This window comes from Pyrus communis, chromosome 7 (genome assembly GCF_963583255.1).
Source record: "Pyrus communis chromosome 7, drPyrComm1.1, whole genome shotgun sequence".
Classification (NCBI taxonomy): Eukaryota; Viridiplantae; Streptophyta; class Magnoliopsida; order Rosales; family Rosaceae; genus Pyrus; species Pyrus communis.
Window position 1 is genome coordinate 9035363 of NC_084809.1, and position 25657 is coordinate 9061019.

General features: G+C 38.6%; 3 protein-coding genes across 5 annotated transcripts; 2 read left to right on the forward strand and 1 right to left on the reverse strand.

Annotated features, from left to right (window-relative positions):
* Positions 1 to 9069: 9069 nt before the first annotated feature.
* LOC137740834 (transcription factor PAR1-like) lies at positions 9070 to 10610 on the forward strand. Its single transcript, XM_068480639.1, has one exon. The coding sequence runs from the start codon at positions 9884 to 9886 to the stop codon at positions 10316 to 10318; it is 435 nt and encodes a 144-aa protein (XP_068336740.1). The 5' UTR covers positions 9070 to 9883; the 3' UTR covers positions 10319 to 10610.
* Positions 10611 to 15777: 5167 nt separating this feature from the next.
* LOC137739514 (peroxisomal and mitochondrial division factor 2-like) lies at positions 15778 to 17342 on the forward strand. Its single transcript, XM_068479108.1, has 2 exons — positions 15778 to 15935; positions 16129 to 17342. The coding sequence occupies exon 2, from the start codon at positions 16137 to 16139 to the stop codon at positions 17088 to 17090; it is 954 nt and encodes a 317-aa protein (XP_068335209.1). The 5' UTR covers positions 15778 to 15935; positions 16129 to 16136; the 3' UTR covers positions 17091 to 17342.
* A 2021-nt stretch (positions 17343 to 19363) lies between these two features.
* On the reverse strand, positions 19364 to 22144 carry LOC137739481 (probable GPI-anchored adhesin-like protein PGA55). 3 transcript variants are annotated; one of them, XM_068479059.1, is made up of 4 exons: positions 21987 to 22144; positions 20744 to 21648; positions 20551 to 20652; positions 19364 to 19734 (listed from the first exon to the last, which is right to left on the reverse strand). In XM_068479059.1, the coding sequence occupies exons 1-3, from the start codon at positions 22096 to 22098 to the stop codon at positions 20557 to 20559; spliced, it is 1113 nt and encodes a 370-aa protein (XP_068335160.1). In that variant the 5' UTR covers positions 22099 to 22144; the 3' UTR covers positions 19364 to 19734; positions 20551 to 20556. The 3 variants fall into 3 exon arrangements, with proteins under 3 accessions (XP_068335160.1, XP_068335159.1, XP_068335161.1); XM_068479058.1 differs by having other exon boundaries at positions 20551 to 20655; XM_068479060.1 differs by having other exon boundaries at positions 20551 to 20655; positions 21955 to 22111.
* Between the last annotated feature and the right edge of the window lie 3513 nt (positions 22145 to 25657).

Here is a 25657-nt window from a genome sequence, read left to right on the forward strand (position 1 = left end):
GGATAATTAGATTAATTGAAGCTTTAAGATAAGGGATTTTTGTGGGGCTCAAGAGTGGGTCTGGAGAGAAGTGCCACTTGGCAACCATGCCAAGCCAGTGATGTAGATTACAGGAAGAAAGGAGAGAGGAGGGGTGGGGAGAAGGTACTGGGGCACATGGGCGGTGTTAGGTTCAAGAACATCATGTGATCTCTCTTTCCCTTTGTTTTGTACAGTGGGACCTCCACTCCCGTCTACTCTATGCTACTGTGAGCCCATCCGCACCTGATTGCGTGGAAGTTTTCGTGAACCCTCCTAATCCTCCTTCTGGCGCGTTTGGGTCTCTTGTATACTACATGTAATTTTTTTTTTTTTTTTTTTTTTTGAGGAACTTGATTGCAAGACCTTTATTTTCTGTTCAAGAATGAATTTTCTATTGATGATGCTAATAATAGATCTATAAAATGTCGAAATGTTTTGTTATTGACAAGTTGTTAACTAATAGCATCGATACCTTATTGATACTATATCAAGCTTTCTAAACAACATATGTTTTGTCTAAGGAAAGAGCAGTAGCACACCAATTTGGTAACTAAAACATTGTTTGATATGTAAGATTGAATTTGAATGGATAAGCTTCTAAATTCAAAGTATATTGAAGGTACAGTAGAATAATTTTTCATTTCAACAAAATTAGAAGGAAATTAGACATTAAAGTACTTCTTTCAAATTTAAGCATTTTTTTTAGAGGATTAAAATGGATAAACTTTCAGCTAAAAAATATTAGAGAATTGTTATTGACACTTCAAAAATCTCATGTTGCACTCTAAAGTTTTTATAATTAGAAAAAAAAAAAATACAGTTGTGAGATTGTAGAATGAGATTTTTAAAGTTCTAGTAATAGTTCATAATTTTCTAGCCATTTTATGTATTCCTTTTCTAGCCATTGTACCTAGCCCATTGTATGTTCCCTTGTAGTTTCCAACGAGTCTTTATACAAAGAATATATTGTACTTTTTACACTCAAATGAAATCAAGAAAATTGTTTTCTACATGGTATCAGCTTTCTTAGATCCTAGAGTTTTGGTTTTCTTACCTGTGATTGCGTCATTCTTCTTCTTCTTCTGTCTATCTTTTGTTTGTCATGGCCTCTTCCTCCTTGTCATTCATTCCAAATCCCAATGTTACAAACTTCGTTAAATTATCTTATTCTAACTATCTCATATGGCTTCGTCAAATTATCTTTTTTCATCATAAAGATTAGAAGAAATTAGACATTTAAGTAACTTCTTTCTAATTACCATTTTTTGAGAGGATTAAAATGGATAAACATTATGTTAAATTATATTTACTGTTCATAATTTTCTAGTCATTGAACCTAGCCATTTTATATATTCCTTTCTAACCATTGTACCTAGCCCATTGTATATTCATTTGTAGTTTCCAATGAGTCTCTATCCATACTGTAGAAAATGATTTTCCCTTGTTTATTCATTCACTGAATTACAAGATATATAGAACCTATTTGATACAATAATTAATTACAATTGAAATCACCAAGTCAACCCTATACAATCATTCTAAATATAACTCAATCAAGAGGATTGAGGAGAGATATGTGGAGATGATGAAATCTTGCTAACACCCCCCCCCCCCCCCCGGGAAACTGGACGGCCTCGGTTGGACAAGTTTGGAGCAAAGAAAGGTGTGACGCGGCTTGTGCAGTGCTTTAGTAAGAACATCAGCTGGCTGATCGACGGATGGCACAAAAAATACACGATGACTCCCAACAGTAACCTTTTCACGGACGAAGTGGTAGTCAAGTTCAATGTGACGAGTGCGAGCATGGAAGACAGGGTTGGCAGCCATGTAGGTGGCGCTGAGATTGTCGCAGTAAAGGTGAACAGGAAACTGTATAGAGACACCTAGCTCATAGAGAAGATAGGATAACCAAGTTGTTTCTGCACAAGAGTGAGAGAGGGACCTGTATTCGGACTCGGCACTGGATCTAGCAATAGTGGGCTGTTTCTTTGAGCACCATGAGACAAGGTTCGAACCCAAGTAAATTAAGTAACCACTTGTTGAGCGGCGTGTATCAGGGCACCCCGCCCAGTCGGCATCGGAATAAGCACAAAGGCGAGCAGTTCGTAATTGAGGTGTAAAGATAAGACCATGATCGAGGGTCCCTTTGACGTATCGAAGAATACGCTTGGCGGCAACAAGATGAGGAGCACGAGGGGCACTCATAAACTGAGAAACTGTATTCACCGTATAAGTAATGTCAGGACGTGTCAAGGTAAGATATTGAAGGCAGCCAACAAGCTCACGAAACTCCGTGGGAGAAGAGAGGAGAGGACCATCAGTATTGGACAAAACAACCTTTGTAGCGATGGGTGTATTGACGGGCTTGCAATGTTCAAGATTGTGCTTTTGTAACAAATCATGAGCATATTTTAATTGACTGATGTGTAGGGAATCACCATGAGTAAGAACCTGCAATCCCAAAAAATATTGAAGTGGACCAAGATCTTTGATGTCGAAACCACTGCCCAATGCATCAATAAAACTTTGTAGCAAAACAGTATCACTACCAGTGAGAACAATGTCATCAACATATAAGAGCAAAAATATGGTGTGAGGACCAAACCGATAAATGAAGAGGGATGGATCAGCAACACTTTGTGTGAAACCGGCAGTGAGGAGGAAGGAGCTAATGCGATGGAACCATGCTCGGGGCGCTTGTTTGAGACCGTAGAGAGATTTGTATAACTTGCATACATAATGGAGACGATCAGGGTCAACGAAACCGAGAGGTTGAGTCATGTAAACATCTTCTTGGAGGTGCCCGTGAAGGAATGCGTTTTTGACATCGAGTTGGCGTAGTGACCAACCACGAGAAATGGCAACACTGAGAACCGTTCGAATGGTGGTAGGTTTTACGACGGGGCTAAAGGTCTCCCCATAATCAACTCCGGGCTGTTGATGAAAACCCTTGGCGACTAAACGAGCTTTATAACGCTCAATAGATCCATCAGGCTTTCGTTTTATCCGGAACACCCACTTAGAACCAACCGTGTTATGATGAGGTGAAGGAGGAACGAGAGACCATGTATTATTTTTAAGGAGAGCATTGATCTATTCGGACATTGCAGAGCGCCAAGCATGACTCTTGGAGGCTTGAGAAAAGCAGGTGGGCTCAAGATCAGAGAGTGTTATGAGAAGGGCTTTGGGCAGGGGATAGCGGACGGTGCCATCGGTGGAATGCTTGGGCTTGGTGATGCCAAGTCGGAGACGTGTGACCATGGGATGCATAGGTGGAGCAATGGTGACAGGTGGTTCGTGGTCCATAGGACTAGCATTGGAAGACACCATAGGATCTGCATGAGTTGCATACGGTGAGACAATGGGCTGTGCAGTCGGTGGTGGTGCAGTCGGTGCAGGCGGTGCTGTCTGTGCAGACGGTGCAGTCGGTGCAGTTGTGGCATCATCACATGATGCTTGCGGTGGAAGAGGTGTTGTCGGTGAAGGCTGTGAAGCTGCAATAGAGATAGCAGCTGGGGCCCGCGAGGTGGGGGGTGAGCTCGGCAGATCACTGGAGGGAGAAGTAATCTGCGGAGGAGGGGGAGACAATGGTAAATGAGGGCTCGGCAGCGGGGGCTGCGGAGGTGCGATAGGTTGAATGTCCAACAAAACGGTGGGAGAGTCATGAGTGACCTGTAATTTAGTAAAAGGAAAATAATCTTCTTGAAAAATTACATGACGGGAGATATAGACACGACCGGTGGAAGGGTGGAGACACCTATAACCTTTATGACTCGGACTGTAACCGATGAAGACACATTCTAAAGAGCGAGGAGAAAGTTTGTGGGATGTATAAGGACTGAGGTTAGGAAAGCATGAACAACCGAAGACACGGAGATGAGAATAAGAGGGAGATCGATGGAAGAGTTTGGCATATGGGGATTCCCAATTTAGGAGGGGTGTAGGAAGAAGATTAATGAGATGAACCGCGGTGAGAGCCGCTTCAGTCCAATAGGAAAGTGGTAAATGAGCAGTATGAAGAAGGGTGCGAATCATGTCTGCAATATGGCGATGTTTGCGTTCGGCGACGCCATTTTGTTGAGGGGTGTGAGGACATGAGAACCGTTGTTGGATACCCAAGGTGTTACAAAAATTGGCAAAAGCATTGTTCACATATTCGGTACCATTGTCACTTTGTAAGATTTTAATACTAGAGTTGAAGAGATTCTGTGCCATGGCAACAAATGTTTGAAAGTGTGTAAAGACTTCCGATTTACGGCGCATGGGATAAATCCAAGAGTAACGCGAAAAATCATCCGTAAAAAGAACATAATACCGAAAGCCACTAAGAGAGGGCACAGGAGACATCCAAACATCGGAGTGAATGAGGTGAAAAGAAAATGAGACTGAAATATTACGATTCGAAAACGGTAATTGAGTGGATTTGCTTATAGCACAATCCGTACAGAATGTCTTATTAAATTTTATTTCTTTTCCTAACAAAGGTCCGAGGTGGGAAAGAACAGAAGACGACGAGTGACCGAGACGACGATGCCAAGTAGAGGAGTGAAGAGTGGTAAGAGCATGAGGAGCAAGGGGTTGACGGGTGGAGGAAAGTTGAAGAGGATACAAGCCATCTTCACAAGGGCCCTGAAATAAGAGTGCACCGGTGAGCAAATCATAAATTTGATAGAAATCTGGAGCAAAAAGGAAAAAGACACGATTATCTTTAGTGAACTTAGCAACAGAAAGTAAATTTTTGCGAATGGCGGGAATGCGAAAAACATCACGAAGAGTGAATGTAGAAGAGCCTAAAGAAAAAGGGAGAGTACCGGTGTGGGTAACATGCATGTAATCTCAATTACCCATAAATACATTTTGATTACCATTGGAGGGATACGGGTTGTGAAGGGATGTGCTAGGACCCGTCATGTGATGAGTGGCGCCGGTATCAGGATACCAAACGGGATCGGCCGTAGCCGCGGCTTGAGCCATATGTGCACCAGCGAAAGGAGGGAACTGAGCAGGGCCGGTGTACCGGTGCGGGCAGTGAGCCTGGTTGTGTTGATTGGTGTTGCAATTGGGACACCAAGTGGGAGGAGGACCTAACAGTCCATTAGTGGAAGCAGACCAAGGAGGGGGGCGAGGAAGCCATAGGTGCTGACCTTGCGCCGGGGTAAGAGAGGAGCCATAATTATTGTTGTACCGGCGGTGAGAAAACCGGTTGTTACGGTAGTTACCACGGCCAGTATGGTTTCGATGGAAACCCTTGGGATTATGGGGTTTATGTCCCGGGGAAAGTTGAGGTGGGGCTGGGTTTTGAGAAGCCGATGGTGGAAGGTGGTTATTAAAGAGAGCATGGGAGGATGGAGATGATGCGTTGAAGTTGGGGTCTTGGGCTTCAAATGCGAGGATGCGAGAGCGAAGTTCAGTGAAGGTTGGAAGGGAAGAACCTTGAAGAATGGTGGTTCGAAGCATGAGATATTCTGGACCAAGGCCGCGAAGAGTGAGGGTGACTAAGTACTCAGGATCCACAGGTTTGTTTATGGCAGCCAAGGAGTCAGCAATGTGTTTGACTTGGAGCAAGTATTCATTAAGAGATTTGGTTCCTTTTGTGAGGTCGAGGAGTTGAAACTGAAGTGATGCGGAGCTAGCAATGGAGGTTTGGGAAAAATGATGATGAAGACATTCCCAGATAGCCTGGGCTGTCTCGCAACCAATGGTAAGTGAAATAATGGGCTTGGTCAGCGTAGTAGTGATGTAACTCACCACAAGTTGGTCTTGTTGAATCCATGGGAGCAAAGCCGGATTAGGGACAGTAGCAGCAGGAGCATCGGTGGGGGAAGGAGGGGTGGGGGGCATGGTAAGAATGGTAGCTGAAGGTTTTGGGTGAGAGCCATCAACAAACTTGTAGAGTCCTTGGCCAATAAGGAATGGTTTCATCTGGCGAAGCCATTCAGGATAATTGTCTTCATCTAATTTCAGGAAGCTAGCAATACTAGGGCCGGAGGTAGCCATGGGAGAAGAGGCAGAGATCGGCTAGGGTTTTTCGAGAAGAAGAAGGCAGGGATCGGCTAGGGTTTTTCGAGAAGAATGAGCCTAGACCTAGGTGATACCATGTAGAAAATGATTTTCCCTTGTTTATTCATTCACTGAATTACAAGATATATAGAACCTATTTGATACAATAATTAATTACAATTGAAATCACCAAGTCAACCCTATACAATCATTCTAAATATAACTCAATCAAGAGGATTGAGGAGAGATATGTGGAGATGATGGAATCTTGCTAACACATACGAAGAATATATTGTACTTTTTACACACAAATGAAATCAAGGAAATTCATTTCCACATGGTATCAGCTTTTTTAGATCTTAGAGTTTTAGTTTTCTTACCTGTGATGTGTCATTCTTCTTCTTCTTCTTTTGTCTATTTTCAGTTTTTCATGGTCTCTTCCTCCTTGTCCTCCATTCCGAATCCCAACATTACAAACTTCATTAAATTATCCTATTCTAACTATCTCATATGGCTCCGTCAAATTATCTTTTTTCTTTATGAAGATTAGAAGAAATTAGATGTTATATCTCGATCCAAGCCCCCACCACATCCCGGGCTCGACTCCACCGTTTCTAGGAACTCACACGAGAATTTCCCAGTAGGTCACCCATCCTGGGAATGCTCTCGTCCCTACTCGCTTAACTTCGGAGTTCCTACGGAATGAGAAGCCAGTGAGTTTCCAAAAGGCCTCGTGCTAGGTAAAGGATGATAATATGCATATAAGGCTTACAGGATCCACTCTCTTGGGTGATGTGGGATGTTACAATCCACCCACTTTAGGGGCCTAACGTCCTCGTCGACACATATCCGGCCAAGGATCGACTTTGATACCAAATTATCACATCTCGACCCAGGCCTTCATTACATCCTAGGCTCGACTCCACCGTAGCACGATATTATCCGCTTTGGGCCCCGACCACGCCCTTACGGTTTTGTTTTTGGGAACTCACACGAGAACTTCCCAGTGGGTCACCCATCCCGGAAATGCTCTTGCCCCTACTCACTTAACTTCGGAGTTCCTAAGGAACCCGAAGCCAATGAGCTCCCAAAAGGCCTCGTGCTAGGTAAAGATGAGAATATACATATAAAACTTACAGGATCCACTCCCCTGGGCGATGTGGGGTGTTACATTAGACATATAAGTAACTTCTTCTTTCTAATTTTACCATTTTTTGAGATGATTAATATGATAAACATTATGTTAAATAATATTTGATGTTCATAATTTTCTAGTCATTGAACCTAGTCATTTTATATATTTTTCTAACCATTGTACCCAGTTGTTGACCCTAAAAACTACCAATTCTACGTGGCGCGGGGGCCGAGCAACTAATAAGCTAACTACATCATTCGGTTGTGTGCGGGGCATGCTAACTCGTCGACCGAGTTCGGCCGGGGAGTAAAGTATATTGATGTCGCGTTGGGCGCACTGCTGACTTCTTAATCTTGCGACTACAACCGCGGAAGGAACATGCCTCGACCTTTGGGTTCTAGAGCCTGAAGACAAGGCTGATAGTTTCTTCGAAGTTCACGAATCGTCTGCGCCGGGTTCGGTCTCGGTAATTATATTTGTGAGAGTATAAGTACGCCGAACTGGTACCAGACTGTATGGACAAAAATACTTGAAAGAAATAAATGTCTTGATTGTAAATGTGGTTAGGCTATCGGAATGCCTAACTCTAAAATGTACTTGCGAATATTTGATCATAAAATAACACTCGGCTTTCAATGTGCCGAGCCTAGTAACCTGTAACACCTCACTTCGCCTAAAAGGCTGATGAGATGACCTTTACCAACAAAGACTCAGAAATCCTTGTTGATCGAGACTTGGATAAATAACCAGTCGGTCCCAAAGCAGTGTTATTTATCCAAACTGAAGATGCTCATTGGTCAGCTGATTCTACGGCTCCAATGATGTTTATCCAAACTAAAGATGTTGTCGGTTGCCTTCACAGTGTTGTTTATCCAAACTAAAGATGTGTTGGCAAGAAGAAAATGGGAGAGGAAAAAATCTCAGGGTTGTTGAAAAGTTTTGCACAGGGCAATTCTTGTGTTGATTTAAAGGGGCTTTGAATGATGCACTCCCTTCTTTATTTATAGCAGCAAACCCCTTCATAGTCAACCTAGAAATGTACTCGGATTAGAACTCCTTAACCCAATCTAATAAGGTTTCGGCCAATCCTAACCCTTATAGAACCTTGAACCAAGCTCATTAACGAACCAGATTCATCCCCTAATTCTAAGCATCTTCAGCTTTAAGATTCTTTGTTGCACTAGGGTTCGACTACCTCACTGATCTAAACCAATCCTTCTAGCAACATAATTCGTCCGACTTTAACTGGACAACCCATGACAAGATTCTAGATGAATGTTATTGGGCCGAGAACAACTCTAAGCTTTGCCCAAAATATTATTTTGGGCCCAAACACTAGCCCATTGTATATTCCTTTGTAGTTTCCAATGAGTCTTTATCCATACAAAGAATATATTGTACTCTTTACACACAAATAAAATAAAGGAAATTCATTTCTACATGGTATCAACTTTCTTGGATCCTAGAGTTTCGGTTTTCTTACCTATGATTGTGTCATTCTTCTTCTTCTTCTTTTGTTTATGTTCTGTTTGTCATGGCCTCTTCCTCCTTGTCCTCCATTCCGAATCCCAGCTACAAACTTCATTAAATTATCTTATTATAACTATCTCATATGGCTCTGTCAAATTATCTCTCTTCTTCATAAAGATTAGAAGAAATTAGAAATTTCAGTAACTTCTTCTTTCTAATTTTACCATTTTTTTTTAGAGGATTAAAATGGATAAACATTATGTTAAATAATATTAAATGTTCATAAGTTTCTAGTCATTGAACCTAGCCATTGTATATATTCCTTTTCTAACCATTGTACCTAGCCCATTGTATATTTCTTTGTAGTTTCCAATGAGTCTCTATCCATACGAAGAATATATTGTATTCTTTACACACGAATGACATCAAGGAAATTCATTTCTACATGGTATTAACTTTTTTAGATTCTAGGGTTTCGGTTTTCTTACCTGTTTGTCATGGCCTCTTTCTCCTCGTCCTCTATTCCAAATCCCACCTTCACAAACTTCATCAAACTATCTCATTCTAACTATCTCATATGGCTCCGTCAAATTACCTCTTTTCTTCATGGACATGGTTTGTGGTCTCATATTGATGGTCCGTCTTCCCCACCATCCATCCCCACACCCGATGCCAACCCCACAACCTTCAAGTAAGTCACAATTTATTCATTTCTTCCTTCAGCATATCTTGAAGATAGTAATCTATTTCAATCCAATCCATTGTATCAAACATTACTTAAAAGTCAAAAAAAGAGTTAAAAATCTTGACTCTAGTACCATGAACTTATATAAATTAGCAATTGGATTTACATAGCATTTGTCTTGATACCTTAATAACCAATCCAACGCGCTCGTTAGAGTCGTGAAGAGTGAAGCACAAGACTCCAAAGTCCAAAACAAGAGCTAGGGCTTGGGAAGCCAAAAACTCTGTGGGCCTAAAGCTTCGTTGGCTTTGACATTTCTAGCAGCTCAACAATAATTTAACGCCGACTCCTCCTTCACAAGGTCATCAGTTAAACACACACACCTCTCTCTCTCTCTCTCTCTCACAAAGTCATCAGTTAAACACAACAATAATTTAACGCCAACTCCTCCTTCACAAGGTCATCAGTTAATCACACACCCCCCTCTCTCTCTCTCTCTCTCTCTCACAAAGTCATCAGTTAAACACACACCCCTCTCTCTCTCTAAAACTCTTCTCTGTGTTTCTTCATCAATGGAGGAAGCTCAAACTCAAACCCTAACACAAACCCAGCTACCCAAATCCACATTCAAGAGGAAACACAGAAAAAACCAGCTAAAACCCCGCATGGGAAATGGGGTGCATGAATCTTTATCCAGCAAAAACTTCCTGCAGAGAGCTGCGGAGTCGACTCACGGAAGAAGCAGAAAACAGAGCATGAAGAGTGATATGGTCAACGATGTAAAGACTGCAAGTCGCGAGGAGGAGGACGGTGAGAAGGAGGAGGTGGAGAGGAAGATTGAGGCATTGCAGAGGATTGTTCCCGGCGGTGAGTCGCGCGGGGTGGACGAGCTTTTTGAAGAGACTGCTGGGTACATAATGGCGTTGCAGGGTCAGCTCAAAGCCATGAAAGAACTTGCCAGCTTTGTTGAAGGTTTGGAGAAGGAGAAGAGGAAGTTTGGTGGTTGATTTGATTAATTAGTTTTTAATTAATTAAATTATGGGATCTCTTGCTGATTGGGAGTTTGGAAGGTTATTAATCTGGTTCCATGACAGACCAATGAAATCCTTTTTTTCTCCTTAAAATTTTCGGTTTTATTTGCTGGGTTACTTGGGTAACTTCTTTTTTTTCTACTTTTTCTTTTTTACCTTTTCTTTCTTCTTTATAATGTTAATTTTTTGATATTTTTGTAATGGATAGGAAAAGATCAAGGTTCTCTAGTACTAAAGAAATGATATATAATGCCCTTTTCAACATGAATGTCGGAATTATCGAGCGCTAACCGGTTGGTAATGCAACATGACTCGATCATAATTTGCAGGAATTTCATGAGTGCTGCAACTGCAGAGATGTGAGTGTATTTGGGAGGGCAAGGAGTTTGTGATTAGATAATGATATAATTTTGCATCTGGTAGGCTGCATGTCCCTTGGTGTCTCATGTTTACTTGGTCTATTTTGTTTTATTTGGTTTGTTTGTTTACTGAGAAAACTAGTGGCAATTAGTGTCCTAAATACAGTAATTAGAAGATGGTTAGCATGTGGTTAGTGAGCTACTCCAAATGACTAAACTTTAATGCTACATATGGGTTTTGGCATCTCCTCGTATACATATATGAAACATTAATAAAATGAGGTCCAATTGGTGTCTTGGCTTTAATTAATTTGAACTAATGTTAATCAATTATTGTAACTAGCCTCCTTAGATTATATATCAAGTGCAACACTCAGGACAATGAGTTTAGTTTTGAATAGTTATAGATTATGAGAAGTAATCTCTTTCATGTGTGTATTACCATATGAGTTATAGGAGAAAGTGAGAAAGTGAATATCCTGGAATAAATACATAATTAATTATGAAATGTCATGTATCTTGAAGCGAAAAGAATCAAATTAAAGAACAACTATCGACAAGAGTGAACTAATAATGAGATTGTAAGCCTCATTCGAAAAGAGCCAAATTAGAGAGGAATCAAACAAGAAGAGACAATTTATAATGAGATCGTTACCTTAGTTGAAAAGAGCCAAATTAGAGAGGCGTAAACCTAAATTGTAGAGAGCCAAATTATAATGAAGATCATCAAAAACCTATGCTTGAATAGTATTTCTTGAGGTGACATACAATCATGTTTATATCTATATTATTAGATACTAAGTCACCATGCAATACTTTAATATGCGTGCGAGTACAACATTATCAAGTTAGTGATTTGGATTAATTTTGATATTTTTCGGTGAGAAGATCATGCTTGTCACCCACGATGTCGACTAATCTGATTCTTCTTTGAATTAGTTTTGATATTTTTCGGTGATTATTTAGTGATTTGGATTAATTTTGTATTAATACAACTTGATGATGTCATTACTTGTGACTTTGTGCACCTTTCAAGTTTCAAACGTTGATTTTGAACCTGACAAGTCTAATTAGACATGTTGTCAAACTATGTAAGTGGATTTGCCACTTTTTTCACATTCGATTACGGGCAACTTATGATCAAAATTAAACAGTTAGTTCTCATGAGTTTTTTAGTATGTGATCGATATTTCATTGTTACGTCGTTGATATTTAATTTTTAGAAAATTTCATTTTAATCCTTGGCAAAGAAGATTTTTAAGTTAAAATTATGAGTAAGATCAAAATCTAATTTTAGTCCATTTATACATTAATAATCTGATTTATTAATTATATTTTTATTTTTTTAATTATTTCTCTTTTTCTTCATAATTTTTAATGTATTAATTTTATTTCATTTTCATTTTATTTATTGTAATATATTTTGTTTAGATAAATTAATTTTTGTTATACAATATATTTCAATGTACTTTGTCTTCTTCATTTAGGTATATTAAATTCATTATAATACATTTCAGTGCATACATTTAGGTACACACATATCAGTGCATACATTTTGATACAAATATTTAGGTACATTAATTCATTATAATACATTTCAGTCCTAACATTTCGGTGCATACATTTCGGCACACACATTTATGTATAGTAATTTAATATAATACATTTCGGTGCATATATTTCAGTACTAACATTTAAATACATTAGTTCAATATAATATATTTCGGTACACATATTTAGGTAGATTAATTGAGTCTTTCAAGTTGAAGAATGTTAAATAAAATTAATAAATTAAAAAAACTCTTTTTTGTTCAAAAATAAATTAAAATTTGTATATTAATAAATTAAAATTTTTAATGGGAGACATTAAATCAAATGCACGTTAATTATTGTGAATTAATGACACATCAAGGGATTATAATCAATATGTAATCTAACACCACGTTTATTTTAAATTTCAATCTTCTTAAATGATTAAAGTTTAAAAAAAAAAAAACCCTTTAATTTTAATTAGTTTAACAATTAAAAATTTGATATTATCATTTTAGTTAATTATACTTTTTGTGTATAACTTGGAAAAATTTTAAATTTTTCCGTACAACACCACAAAAATCATTTATGAGTATTATGAACGCATTTTTAAACTATTTTAAAAGTATTATAAAAGAAAGTGAGATAATCGCGCATCGTTTGAAATACGAGTCAAATCTTGGAGACATATATACAGATACATTGGACGTAGATCTAACACATCATCTACATATGGTGGCCATGGTTTTCCAATTTCATGTTGCGCCAAACAAGCAAAAGCAAGTTGAGACTTTGAGACGCAAAACTTTATGGGTGCAGTTGGAAAACCACCATCCAGTTGCAAGGGGTGCACGCATGTATACATGCAGGGTTATGGATCGTTCGTTTGCTTGCACTAAGAGTGATGAATTAAGAAAGATAAGAAGAAACAAAGGAAAAGTGGTGGTGGAGGTGTTTGTCTTACAAGATATAAGGAAAAAAGAAAGAGCTCTCTCTCTCTCTCTCTCTCTCTCTCTCTCTCTCTCTCTCTCTCTCTCTCTCTCTGCAAATTGCAGGTGGTCCTCTCGTGGAACATTCATGGTTTATTAAACAACCTGCATGCGAAAGGAACAGCCCGCCCAGACATATATGTTGGACTTTGGACAACCTGTAACGATCTCTGTCTGTATCGCTGTAAATTTAACTTGTTTGTTGCCATTATTTTTCTTTAGGTTTACGGCAAACCAAATAAATACTGCAGGCTTTGCCCATTCTCTTGTGTTTGTCTTCTGCCTCCCCTCTTCTCCATGCTTTCTTTGATTCCAAAGCTTGCCAAAGCTTGCCAACCAACACAAGATTGGGCTTGGTTTTGGTGGTTGTGTTTCAACATGAATTACAATGGGCCTCTACGAAATGTGAGCCTTATTTAGATTGTAATGAATAGAGTTGTTTTACACGGAAAATGATTTTCATACCCAATTCTCTCATCCCACACACATTTCTTTATTTTCTAGCCGTTAGATTGAACAATGTGCGTTTATGAAATGTTAGCTCACGTTTATATTTTTCTATTAGAGCATGTCCACCAGTTTAGAGCTGTTCACTAGCTCTCTCACTTCCCCACCCACGTGGCTCGTTGTGAACCTTTGATTTCAATTTTTTTTATTTAATTCAACAACTAAGATTAATCAAACTCTAAACATTTAAAAAATCATAAAAAAATACAAAAAAAAAAAAAAAAAAAACACTTACAAAGTTCGCACTTTAAAAATCTTACCAAGTTCAATAGACTTGCAAATTAAACATTTACAATTACCCAAAAATCTATGGCAATAATGATATGTGGGGATAAGACGAAGAAACCATAAAAAAATATATGTTAGTGAATGGTAATCATTTTTGCTCTTGCCCTTGCCCTTCCTCCTTCCAAACTAGTGGACTTGCACAAAGCAATTACTGTTGAGAGTGAAAATTAAGGGCAATTTTATAGCCTTTGCCCTCGAATTGCCATTGTCCTCCACCGCTCCACCAGCCCTCCACCAACTGGTGGAGATGCTCTTAGTAGAAACATTGGTAGGTAGGGGATTGCCTTAATGGTTAGGTATTTCTCTTACATCTCGAATTCTACCATTCCCCCTCTGACTAGCTTGTTGTGCACCTCTACCAAGAAAAAACACATTCCCACAACCACTGTCGACCCATTGCATTGTTAATATTTATGTATACAAGTCACTTAATACTACGTTTTAGTAATAAAATATTTAGGCCAAATTTTTTTTGTGGTCCCTGTGGTGACACACCACTTTCAATGTCACCCTTATTGTGAAAAATAAAAACTGTTAATTAAACTCCCTTGGTGAGCCTTGTTAGCAATTGAGGTCCAAATCCAAACTTATATTAGTCTTTTGTTAAATAAACTCACGTGACTATCACATGGATCGGTCAAATACATCATTACAATCCAAATTACATCCTATTCCATGGACATCTAGTATGACTTAGGTATACGCTTGTTCTTTCTAGATGAGTTATGACATACACTTGTTTCTCTTGTGAGTTAAAAAGTTGGCATTTGATTCTAGTGCACAAAGCAAATTGAAACAAGTGAAAATGAGAGATAATTTACAAGAATAACTTAAAGAATTAAAGATAACGGGTGAGCGACATTGCAGTTTATGCATTCAGACGAGTGAAAGGCATTGCAAAATTAAAGAATTAAAGACAATGGGTGAAAGGCAGTGCAAAAAATTCAATTTTTGCATTTGCCCTCTGCATATGAACTTCAAGAGTGTAAGAAACTTAAATAATTAAAATTCAAAAAAGATCAAGAAAAAAATTGAAAGGTTGTGTACTGGGCAATTACGGCGTGCATCAAACCACACTATCAATTAAAGACAAAATTAAAGGCATATATGCATTCAAACTGGTACAAATTGATACAAGAATGAAAAGTCAAGTAAGATTAAGATTCTAACTGATGGTCAAAGACGTGTTGGCATTGAAAATAAAAACAATGGTTTATTAGAAGTATCATTATTTCAAAGCGAAATTAAATCGCACTTAAGAAATTATACACGACCTCACTTTCACCTCTTCTCCTAGCCATTGACATGGTTTTACATGTTTAGTTTCACTCTTTACATTCAAGTTTTTTTCTGTGAAATCTCATTTCCGTTAAACCCTAACTCATACTAGATGTCCATAGAATAGGATGTAATTTGAATTGAAATGACGAATTTGACCCTTCATATGATAGTCATGTGACTTTATTTAACGGAAGACTAACAAAATTTTGAATTTAGACCTTAATTACTAATAAGGCTCATCACGAAAGTTTAATTAAAAGTTTTTTTCACTACAAGAGTTGCATTAAAAATACCGTATTAACACAAGAATTACGAAAAAAAATTGGCCAAATATTTAATATACGTTGCAACTTGCAAGTTAGAAAGTGGAAATTGTGAAGCATCATATTTTGTCCCCACGCCTTTTAACACGTGCACCGAACCATCGACGACTCTCAGCCGTCCGTTTCGTCATCAGAGATAATTAGATTCGATGCCTAATTAGTTCTACAGAAAAAGAAGTAACGGAAAGTTGTCAGCAGCAGAAGAAGAAACCCTAAAACTCTATCGCCCCCTGTTTAATTGGAACATTCTCATCCCACGCAGACGCGCACGCACGCAGATCACTCTACCGCCATTGCTGATTGCTTTCGGTGTTGGGTTTGTTCTCTCTCTCTCTCTTACTGTCACTCTCGCTTTCGTTTTCTGGAATATCAAAAACTGCAAGAAAATTGGTTGGAGAAACTTGGTTGTGATTTTCTCGGTAGCCAAACAGGTATTCTGAAATTTTGTAGTTACGATTTCCAGATTGTGATTGGTTTTTGTTGTTTGTTTGTTTGTTTGTGTGTTTTAGGGTTAGAAATGGCAGAGAAGACGGTTGAAATCGTGGACGATCAGGCTGAGAATTTCTTCGATGCCGATCAGGCGGCGGAGTTGGGCCGCAAGGTCGAGGGTTTGGAGCAGGAGAAGCTCGAGCTCCAGCGCGAGAACAAGGAGACGAAAGAGAAAATTCAGGAACTGATGGCGGAGATCGAGAAATTAAAGAGCAGCGAGAAGGAGACGAAGGAGAGGCTCAGGGAGATGGAATTGGAGATTGAACGGACCGAGGAGGGGAAAGATGTGCTGGAATCGGTTGCGAATAGAGCGATGGAGCTTGAGACTGAGGTAGCGAGGCTCCAACACGATCTGATCTCCGCCATGGCAGAAGGGGAGGATGCAAATAACGAAGTGGCGGAGCTGAAGCGTGTGTTGGGCGAGAAGGGGGAGAAAATTGATAGCTTGGAGAAGGAGCTTGAGAGCCTGAAGAAGGCGAAGGCTGATAGCGAGAAGAGGGTTAGGGAATTGGAGAGGAAGATTGGGGTTTTGGAAGTGAAGGAGACTGAGGAGAAGAGCAAGAAAATTAGGGTTGAGGAGGAGATGAGAGAGAGACTTGATGAGAAAGAGAGTGAGCTTAGCTTGTTCAAGAAGAAAGTGGAGGATTTGGAGTCGGTGATTGTGAAGAACAATGCTGAATTGGGGAAGAGAGTGAGTGAGAAGCTCAATGTCGAGGCGGCGTTGAGGGAATCAGAGGATAAGTGCAGAGGCATGGAAATGAAGATGGGAAAATTGCAGAAGGATGTGCTGGATGCTGAAAAGGTTATTAATGGATTGAAGGAGAGGACTGTTGGGGAAATTAATGGGACTGTGAATGAAGTGAAGGAGATTTCTAGAGAGACAGAGTTGAAAGGATTGAGCTTGCCAGTTGTGGCAGGGTCCACTGGAGTCGTTGCCGCAGCAGCTGCTGTTGTCTATATGTTGTATGTAAGGCAGAGGTGATTGGACCGCAATGCGGCATAGAGGAAAAAATCTGGGCAGGCTTAAAGCTAGAGGTTAGGGTTTATTTGGTTAAGAGCATATGTCGCAGTTTTGTTAGAATTATGAATGCTTTTTTGTTGGCTTTTGGTTTTTTGCGAGCCTATCTTGTTAACTCTATCAGTTTGTGATGCTGTTTCGTTTAGCTTTTGCTTGCTTGGTTGGAAAAAAAAAAAAAAAAAACTCCATATATATATAGTTTCGAAGGATTTATCATACTTTGGCTATAACTATTCTGTATTCGTACCCTGTGTTCTCCAAGCCATATTTAATTGCTGGAATAAACAAATACTGCATGACGGTTTTTTGCTAATTATTTGATGGTTTGTAAGCACATTGTTAATCTGATATCTCGAACACGTAGGACTTTCACTGAATATGTTCAATTTCCTTGTTGGTGCTTTCCTTAAAGTTCCATTTAGTAGTTTTTGATGAAAAGCTGTCGTTTGATTAGAGTTGAACTAGTCATAAACCTGGTAGGTTGGGTTTGGTATGGTAACATGTTGCTCCCCCTTTATTCCCCCTCCCGGGGGGGGGTTGGGTTTGGTATGGTAAAAGGTTGCTCCCCCTTTTTTCCCCCTCCCGCCGGGGGGGGGGGGGGGTGGGGGTGGGGTTGTGCTAGGGCTTCTGAATTCTACTATTATTGTTTGCATTCAATTTTGGTTAATTGTAGTATACTCTCTTTCGAGGATCAGTAAATAGGCGAACATTCACGAAATCTTGTTTGTTCATGCTCATATTTATGCAAATTCGAACCCTTTTTCTGAGAAGTTGATCTTCTGTGTAGGTATAGACTCAAGCTGAGCAGTAATTCTTTGATTTTAATCGCTTATCAAGTCGTATCCATTTTAGTGCCTCATATTGTTTTGTTCCTGGACTTGCTTTTGCTATCAAATCGTTGATTCTTGTGTTCTAATAATCTACGAAAATTCTAGACTTCTAGCTGGAGTTTTTGATGGCCATCGGGATTTTGGATACGGTGCATCTGAAACAGCTCTCGATCTTACAGTTTTGATCTGGTCCTTTGTGAGATTGGCTTCACCGTGTGATTTGGGGCTAAAACTTACATGAAACCGGGCGCATAACCGCCCTCTGATCCAAGTTTCTCTCTTCCTTGAGTCCTTCAGACCTTCTTACTAACCAACTCATAAACTTGTGCAGAAAGCAAGTAGAACTGTTTTATCCTTTGCTTTGAGCACTCAATATTGCCTCTCGTTCTAACGGTTTTTTTAAGGCTTATTTTTTTAATGACCCCTTCAACTCAACTTCAATTTCATTTTGTCCCTTCAAACAAAAAGTTCTCCATTTTGCACTTAGGAACTCGATAGTCGTTTCACTTTGGCGGAATCCCGTCAATTCGGTTAAATTGGCATCAAATGTGCTGACGTGCAAGGGTAGTATAGTAATTACAGCTTAGTTGGTACTGTTGGACGAGAAATTGTCCAGGGCAGCCGAAACTGATACGTAGTTTGCTTTCCTCGTCATTAATACCCACGCGTCTCTGGCGACTCTGAAATCCGACGAATTGGAGTAAGCGCTTCCTCTCCCAGTTGTTAGTCCTCTTTCGGTGCTCGACCACCCAAATGATCGATTTGGCGATCGGCGCAGATGGAATCGACCCAAATTTCGATGCCGTGAAATGGCGCGGCTCAGGGAGAATATGGTGGAGGCGGCGTCCGATAAGTTTGTGGTGGTGGGGATAAGACGTAAATGGTTGCTGGTCTCGGAGGAAGCGGTGCCGTGCTCAAGATCCCATGTCTGCAGGCTGCGGCTAAGCAGGCAAGCGGCCCAGTTGTCTCCACTGTCAGACCTTCAAACAATCAGGTTTGTAAAATTCTTAACTATTTAGTCTTTGTTTATTAATCTTAATTTCCTTCGTTGATGATTGCTTTTGATTTGTTTAATTTGCGTAATGTTTTGATCAGAAGAACATGAAGATCTGAATCCAATCACAAAAACCCCGAATTTCAAATATTTTTGGTGCAGCATCCGGCGCCGAAGAGAGGTGCGATTGCTTTGGAAAGCCTTCACTTGACAATTTGACCAAATTACCCATTTCCCAAACTGCCACTTGGTGGCCACCTATGCACTTTTCAAGCCACATCATCAATTTTGACGGAATTGGCATAATTCGTTCAAAGCGGAACTAATATTGAGTTTCCCGGTGCGAAGTAGTGAAATTTTAGTTTTAAGGGGCAAAGTCAGATTGAAATTGAGTGTCAAGTAAATTATTATCGTATCATGGGCAGTAACATTTAAAAATTAACACTCAAGCATAAACCTTTCTTTAGCATCAACCATCAATCATCAATGTATAGATGATATACATCGGGTAACAGATTCTTTAGTTCTACATTTACCAAATCAAAAATTAAAAATTGAAATCCTTAGTACATACATGTCACTGAAAGGAATATAGAAGAACCGTTCACTAAATACGGAAAATATACCAGATGATGAAATTCACTCCACACAAAATCACGAATAACCAATCTCAAATCCTCAGCTGCCAACACAAAGTGAAGCTCTAAATCTCAAACACTAAATCGATTTAGGTAAAGCTGTGCGACCTTCATGGCTCAGTTGCACTAGCCGTAATGTTCTGTTTCTGAAGAATAGAGATCGAAAAAGAAAATACGGTCAGCCCAGAGTGTTTTGACAAACGATATAATATTCTAGTGTAAAATCATCTAAATTACGAGAAAGATGATTTAAACTTGGGGGTGCAGAAGGAGAGATACACTGTTACAATCAACTTGACTAAGCTCATGTCCGTAGTCAGCCCAAAGTTTAAGAAACAGAGAGTTTTGAAGAGAAATGCAGTTGGCAATCAAGGAGATGTGCGTGGATGACTATCAGCCGTTGCTGGGCAAAACCGTTTCTATCAATGGCTGACAGTTGCTCCCACGCATGGCCGACTATCTCTAAGACAACTCATATGTGCATGTGTGTGACCTTCTGATAGACCCATGCATTATAGGCCACCCACTAACTGTAAAGCCATGTTTATGATGCAACATTCCAATATACAAAAGTTTATATGCCAACACATGACAGCATATCCCAAAGCTTTATTAGGTCAGTTCACCTAAAAATACATAAACATTTTAAAGCAAAAAATAGCAGGAAAATTGATCAATTTCTTGATCCGTATAGATTTTGGTTCCTGCAGATTGAGAAAAATGTACAATCTCGTATAACATATGGCAGAAGGACAAGTTTTGACTGAAGAAAAAAAGCAGCAGGACAACTAACTTGAAACCGAACAGGTAGAACAACAAAGTACAGATAAACCCTAGCGAGTAGTAACTTAGCTACAAAGTATCCTCGGATCGAAACGAAACGAAACAAATCAAGGGCGTAGTTTGAACTTGTAATGCAACAGCTAACTATTTTCGGAAGAGTATTATCTTCAATTAATTACCTTAAATTATCTGTCAGATCTTCGGTGCAGAATTTCGAAAAGTCCACAGCAACTCATCCATGAAGTCGGATGCAGGGGGCGTCCGGCAACGGAGACAGTATACTGCTAACAGATAAACAAAGAAGTCGTCATTGATTTGAAAAGAATTTTATGTAAGCTACACAAGTTAGAACAACTTAAGCAAATCGGTTACCGGATTTCCCGTGCTTTCGGGGTTCACGGCCTTGCCATAATCTTGTCCGGCATCAGCTGATTCGACTACTCGAACCTCTTCCTTGTATGCAGTACCTGATGACTCCCTAGTTTGCTCTTCGGAAACCGGTAATTTTATTTCCTCGGTTCCCTTTGAGACAACATCTGCAACAGCAGCAGGAACCGGTTTCGACTCCACATCTGCTTCTTCAGTTCCTTTCGACTCCACATATGTTATGACTGGAGCACAATCGTCTTTCTTGCTCAACGGCAATGTTGATTCTTCAACCTCGTCGGACACCGAACCGGTTTCGACTGATGAAACCCCATTACTCTCTTCCACATATGACAATGTTTTTTCCTCAACCTGCTTCGACACCTCCTCCGTGATGGCCGGAGAAGATTCATCAGTCTCATCCAAAGACGTCACCACCTTCTCCTCCTCCACCACCTCCTCCGCTTTGGTTTCCTCCACAACACCACCTTGATCCAAATGGTTGGACACAGATTCAACCGTCTCAACAACCGAGACATCAACTTCTTCCGTCTTCTCCTCTACCACTTCCCCTGAATGATCCACTACTTGAGCACTTTCCGCCTCTTCATCCGAACTACAACTACTGGAACTCGAACTCGAACCATCAGCATCATCTTCACGGGTTTCCTTTGCCGGCTCGGAACCAGCATCGATGGTCACGTCCCTCACGGATTCAACCACAGGTTTTGAGTCCCCAACATCGCCCGGTTGAACATTTTCATCCCCCTCAAGCTTCCCATTTGAAGAATCCGCCATTTCGTTAAGATTTGCAGAAACTTTTTGCCTCTCTTCCTTCTCCGAATATTGATCACCGGCAGAATGATTTTGACAAGTTGCAGAGGCAGTCTGGCAACTCCTTAATTCTTTGTCTACCACAAAATATAGTCAAGTCAGAAACATTTCATACGTACTAGTTTAACAAAGTAGAAAGAGACGGAAAAAATTACAGAGGTATGAACGGGAAACAGTAAGTCAACCTATGTGGAAACCAATATCCAATAGCCAAATGGCAATTTAACAAATAATAAAGGGCTGTGCTGTCTATACACTCTTTATTACATCTCACACACTAGTTATTAATTTATGTTATTTAATCTTCTTCAATTCATTAGATTCGTTGGTTGAAAATTGAGAGGAATATATGAAAAATAAAAAAGAATGTGTAGATAACACACCCTATAATAAAATGGAACCCGAGAGAGAGAACCTTGGAGTGGGGGTTGTTGGGGTTGAAGGGTAGGTGGAGATTGACGGATTGTGTTTTTGGTTTTCTTCTTGGCAAGTAGTTTTGGTTTGATTTTCTTAGGACGTGGAGGCATGGTTTAGTGTTGTTGACTGGTTGCCAAGTATTTATAGAGAGAGAGGGAGCAGATATAGAATGTCGGGTAGGGAAGTTAAAGATGGTGGAATGGTATGCACGTATGTATACAACTACGAAGGAAAAGGATAGGAAAGAAAAAGAATACAATGAGTTTTTAACGTTTTTTGTTTTCTTCTTGGCAAGTAGTTTTGGTTTGATTTTCTTAGGACGTGGAGGCATGGTTTAGTGTTGTTGACTGGTTGCCAAGTATTTAGAGAGAGAGAGATTGAGAGAGAGGATATAGAATGTCGGGTAGGGAAGTTAAGGATGGTGGAATGGTATGCAGGTGTATACAACTACGAAGTAAAATGATAGGAAAGAAAAAGGATACAATGAGTTTTTAACGTTTTTTTGAAATTGAAAGGGTCAAGGAGGGAACTACGACGTCGATGGTGCCCTACCCTTTGAAACTTTGTAGGCAGGGTGGGGCCATTGAGATGATATGACCAAGACTCACACCGCCCAACACCAAGGGTGTAACATTACTTTGGCATTAAGACTGCTTCGTGTAACCAATTAGTATTACGGTTCAATGATATTTTCTTTATTTGTAAGTTAAAGGTTATAGAATCGATTCTCGTTAAAGGTGAATTTGAATCATATTATTATGGCTAGCCCTGTATGAGACTTAGACCATTCCCTCATCTTCTTAGTATAAATAATATCGTTTGTTAAGAAGAAAAACAAAATGCTTTGTCTTTATACAATGTTTGCGTGAGATATATAAAAGTACAAATAATTCTTTTGGAATAAATAATTGCTAGCTTTGAGTCAGTGGTTTGCTCCTTTGCGGTGATTTTGATATTATTCTGGATGCTGCTTTTTAATTTAAAGGATTGTAATGGGGTTCATGCAGCATCGTTGTTTTGTGGATTTTTTACACTGTTTTGAAATATCTGATATTCTAAGTTTTTAATTATTATTTGGGTCAAAAACACAAAGACGAGGAGTATAATGGGGTTCATGCAGCATCATTGTTTTGTGAATTTTGTATTTTGTTCTGAAATATATGATATTCTAAGTTTTTAACTATTATTTTGGTCAAAAACATAAAGATTTAACTGTTAAAAAATTGAAAGTGTTTTTTATTCCGAAGTAACATAGAATTTGTTTGCTTTGTTTGATCAGCAAAACTCTCCTTTGCATAGGCCATGTTTTAACTTTATTGTTTTCTTTCTTGGTAACAAAGGAACAATGGCCAAGCGCTGTCTCGTTTTGATTGAACGATGACTGTGTAGAAATGCAATACTGTGGCCCTCACAAGATGTACAAGATATTTCAAGCAGAGATTTTGAAATAAGCTCTCACTAAATTAAGTTTTTTTGAGAACTTAATTGCACATATGTTGCCATGCAGGCAAATTTTATTTATTATTTTTATTTTGCAAAAAATATTTAATTTTATTAATTGTTTCATATGTCCATGTGGGTTCTTAGTGCCACGTTTTTTGCATAGTTATCGTTCAATTAAGCGCAACGTCACACTTTAACGGAGTCCTTGATGCCAGGTTAACAGAAGTATGAATATGAGAGCAAAATATAATTTTAGTTATGAAAGTAATACGAAAGAAAGTTAAGAGTAGCAATGTGCAAATTTCACGATACATGAGAGTAGTAAAGTGAGAATTAGCGGGCCGAGATCCAGCCACATCATTAGGCCATCTCCAACCGAAGGGTCCAAAGGGCCAGAGGGCTGAAAATAGCTCGAAAACCGTCTCCAACCAACGGCTAGGCTAGAGGGCTATGGAATCTGAGAGGCCCCCATAGAATTGGAGAGGGCTAGAGGGCTGGTCAGAAAATATAGCATTCATGTCGATTATAACCGACATGAATATATTTATATTAAAAATTAAATGTATTCCTGTCAGTTATAACCGACAAAATTGCTTAAAAAAAGAAAAAATTGAATGCAACGGCTAGTCAGCTAGCCGTTGTATTCAAATTTATTTATTTATTTTAATGCAACGGGCATTTTTTTTTTAATTCTTAAAAATTCTAATTTTTTTTTCTTATAAATACCTAAACCATTCATTAAATTTAAATTCTAATTTTTTTGGTTTTTTGGGCCAGTTATCGTTGTAGTTTTTAAATTTAAGTTGTCGGATTTGAATTTAAGTTGTTATAGTTTTTAAATTTAAATAATAAATTATGTTTGGTTCTATGGCCCTTTGACCCTCGGTTGGAGACAATTTTTCGTGACAGGGCTAAAGCGAGCCCTATGGCCCTCGGTTGAAGACGGAGGCAAATATGACCCTATACTGTTCATTAAAATATTAATATCTTGGAGAATATTAGAGGGCCAGAGGGCTAAAACGAGCCCTCTGGCCATCCATTGGTTGGAGATGGCCTCAATTAATGGTTAGGCTAACATGAGTATTAAAATGGCAGAAAAATCAAACTTCACGTATAAAAGTGAGACAAAAAAAGTTTGTACAATAAAATCAGATTTTGGCGAAACTTGAGAGCAATAAAGTTAGAATTATCCCTTTTTTAATTTATGAAGAGTCAAATTTAAAGTTATGTGCGAGGGAGTAAGCACACTATCTTAACCAACTAATCAAACTAGTTTTTCTTTCCTTTTCTCATGGAAACTTGTATTAATTTTTTGAGATCTTTTGATATAGGCGCCTCAGTTTTGAATTTTCTAGATCAAACATCCATACATTTTAGTGATTTGATTAAACTTTTTTTTTTTGTCATAATTTTGGTGCTATATGCACATTATATTGTAATAAATTTACTATAATCTAGCATTTTGATTACACTCTCCTCCGTTAGAGATAATTGTAAAAAAAAAAAAAAATGTTGGTTAGATTCAATTTATTTTCACAATAATGCTACAATTTAGCAATAATTATCTACGATTTAAGATATTTTCTTTCCAAAATGTTTAAAATATTTTTAAATCCCCAAAAATCAAACGCACCAAAATAAGTTTTTCTTTTAGTACGTTAAGAGAAAATAGGTTTGAGAATAATATAAATGTACCAATACACAATGTGTACAAAATAAAATGTACCAAAATTAACAATATGTATTAAATCAAACGTACCAAAATTGCAAGTAAAGTACCAATTAATGATTTTTGTAAATTCAAACGTACTTGCAAATAATATATACATAATGTATCGTACCTAATAATAATTCGTCTACAACTTACTTAAAAAAACAGCCAAAAAAAAAAAATATCACAAAAAAATTGAAAAAATTACATAGAACTTTGATGTTGATCACCAACTATTTGAAAAAGAAAAAACTATTTGGAAAAACAAATAATATTAAACGTTTGCATAACAAAAAAAAATTGCCGTCGAAAAAACATATTTGGAAGAAGAGAAAATATAGTTTAATTACTAATATCTCTACTAAATAAGGAAAAGTGCATTATGTAGATAAAATGATAAATTCAAAAATGATTTTAATTTAAAAAAATATAGGTGACTATTGGTCAAAGCACTTTAATCAAATTTTAAAAAGGTATAGATGTTTAATCTAAATGATATAAAAAAACGGCAGGGA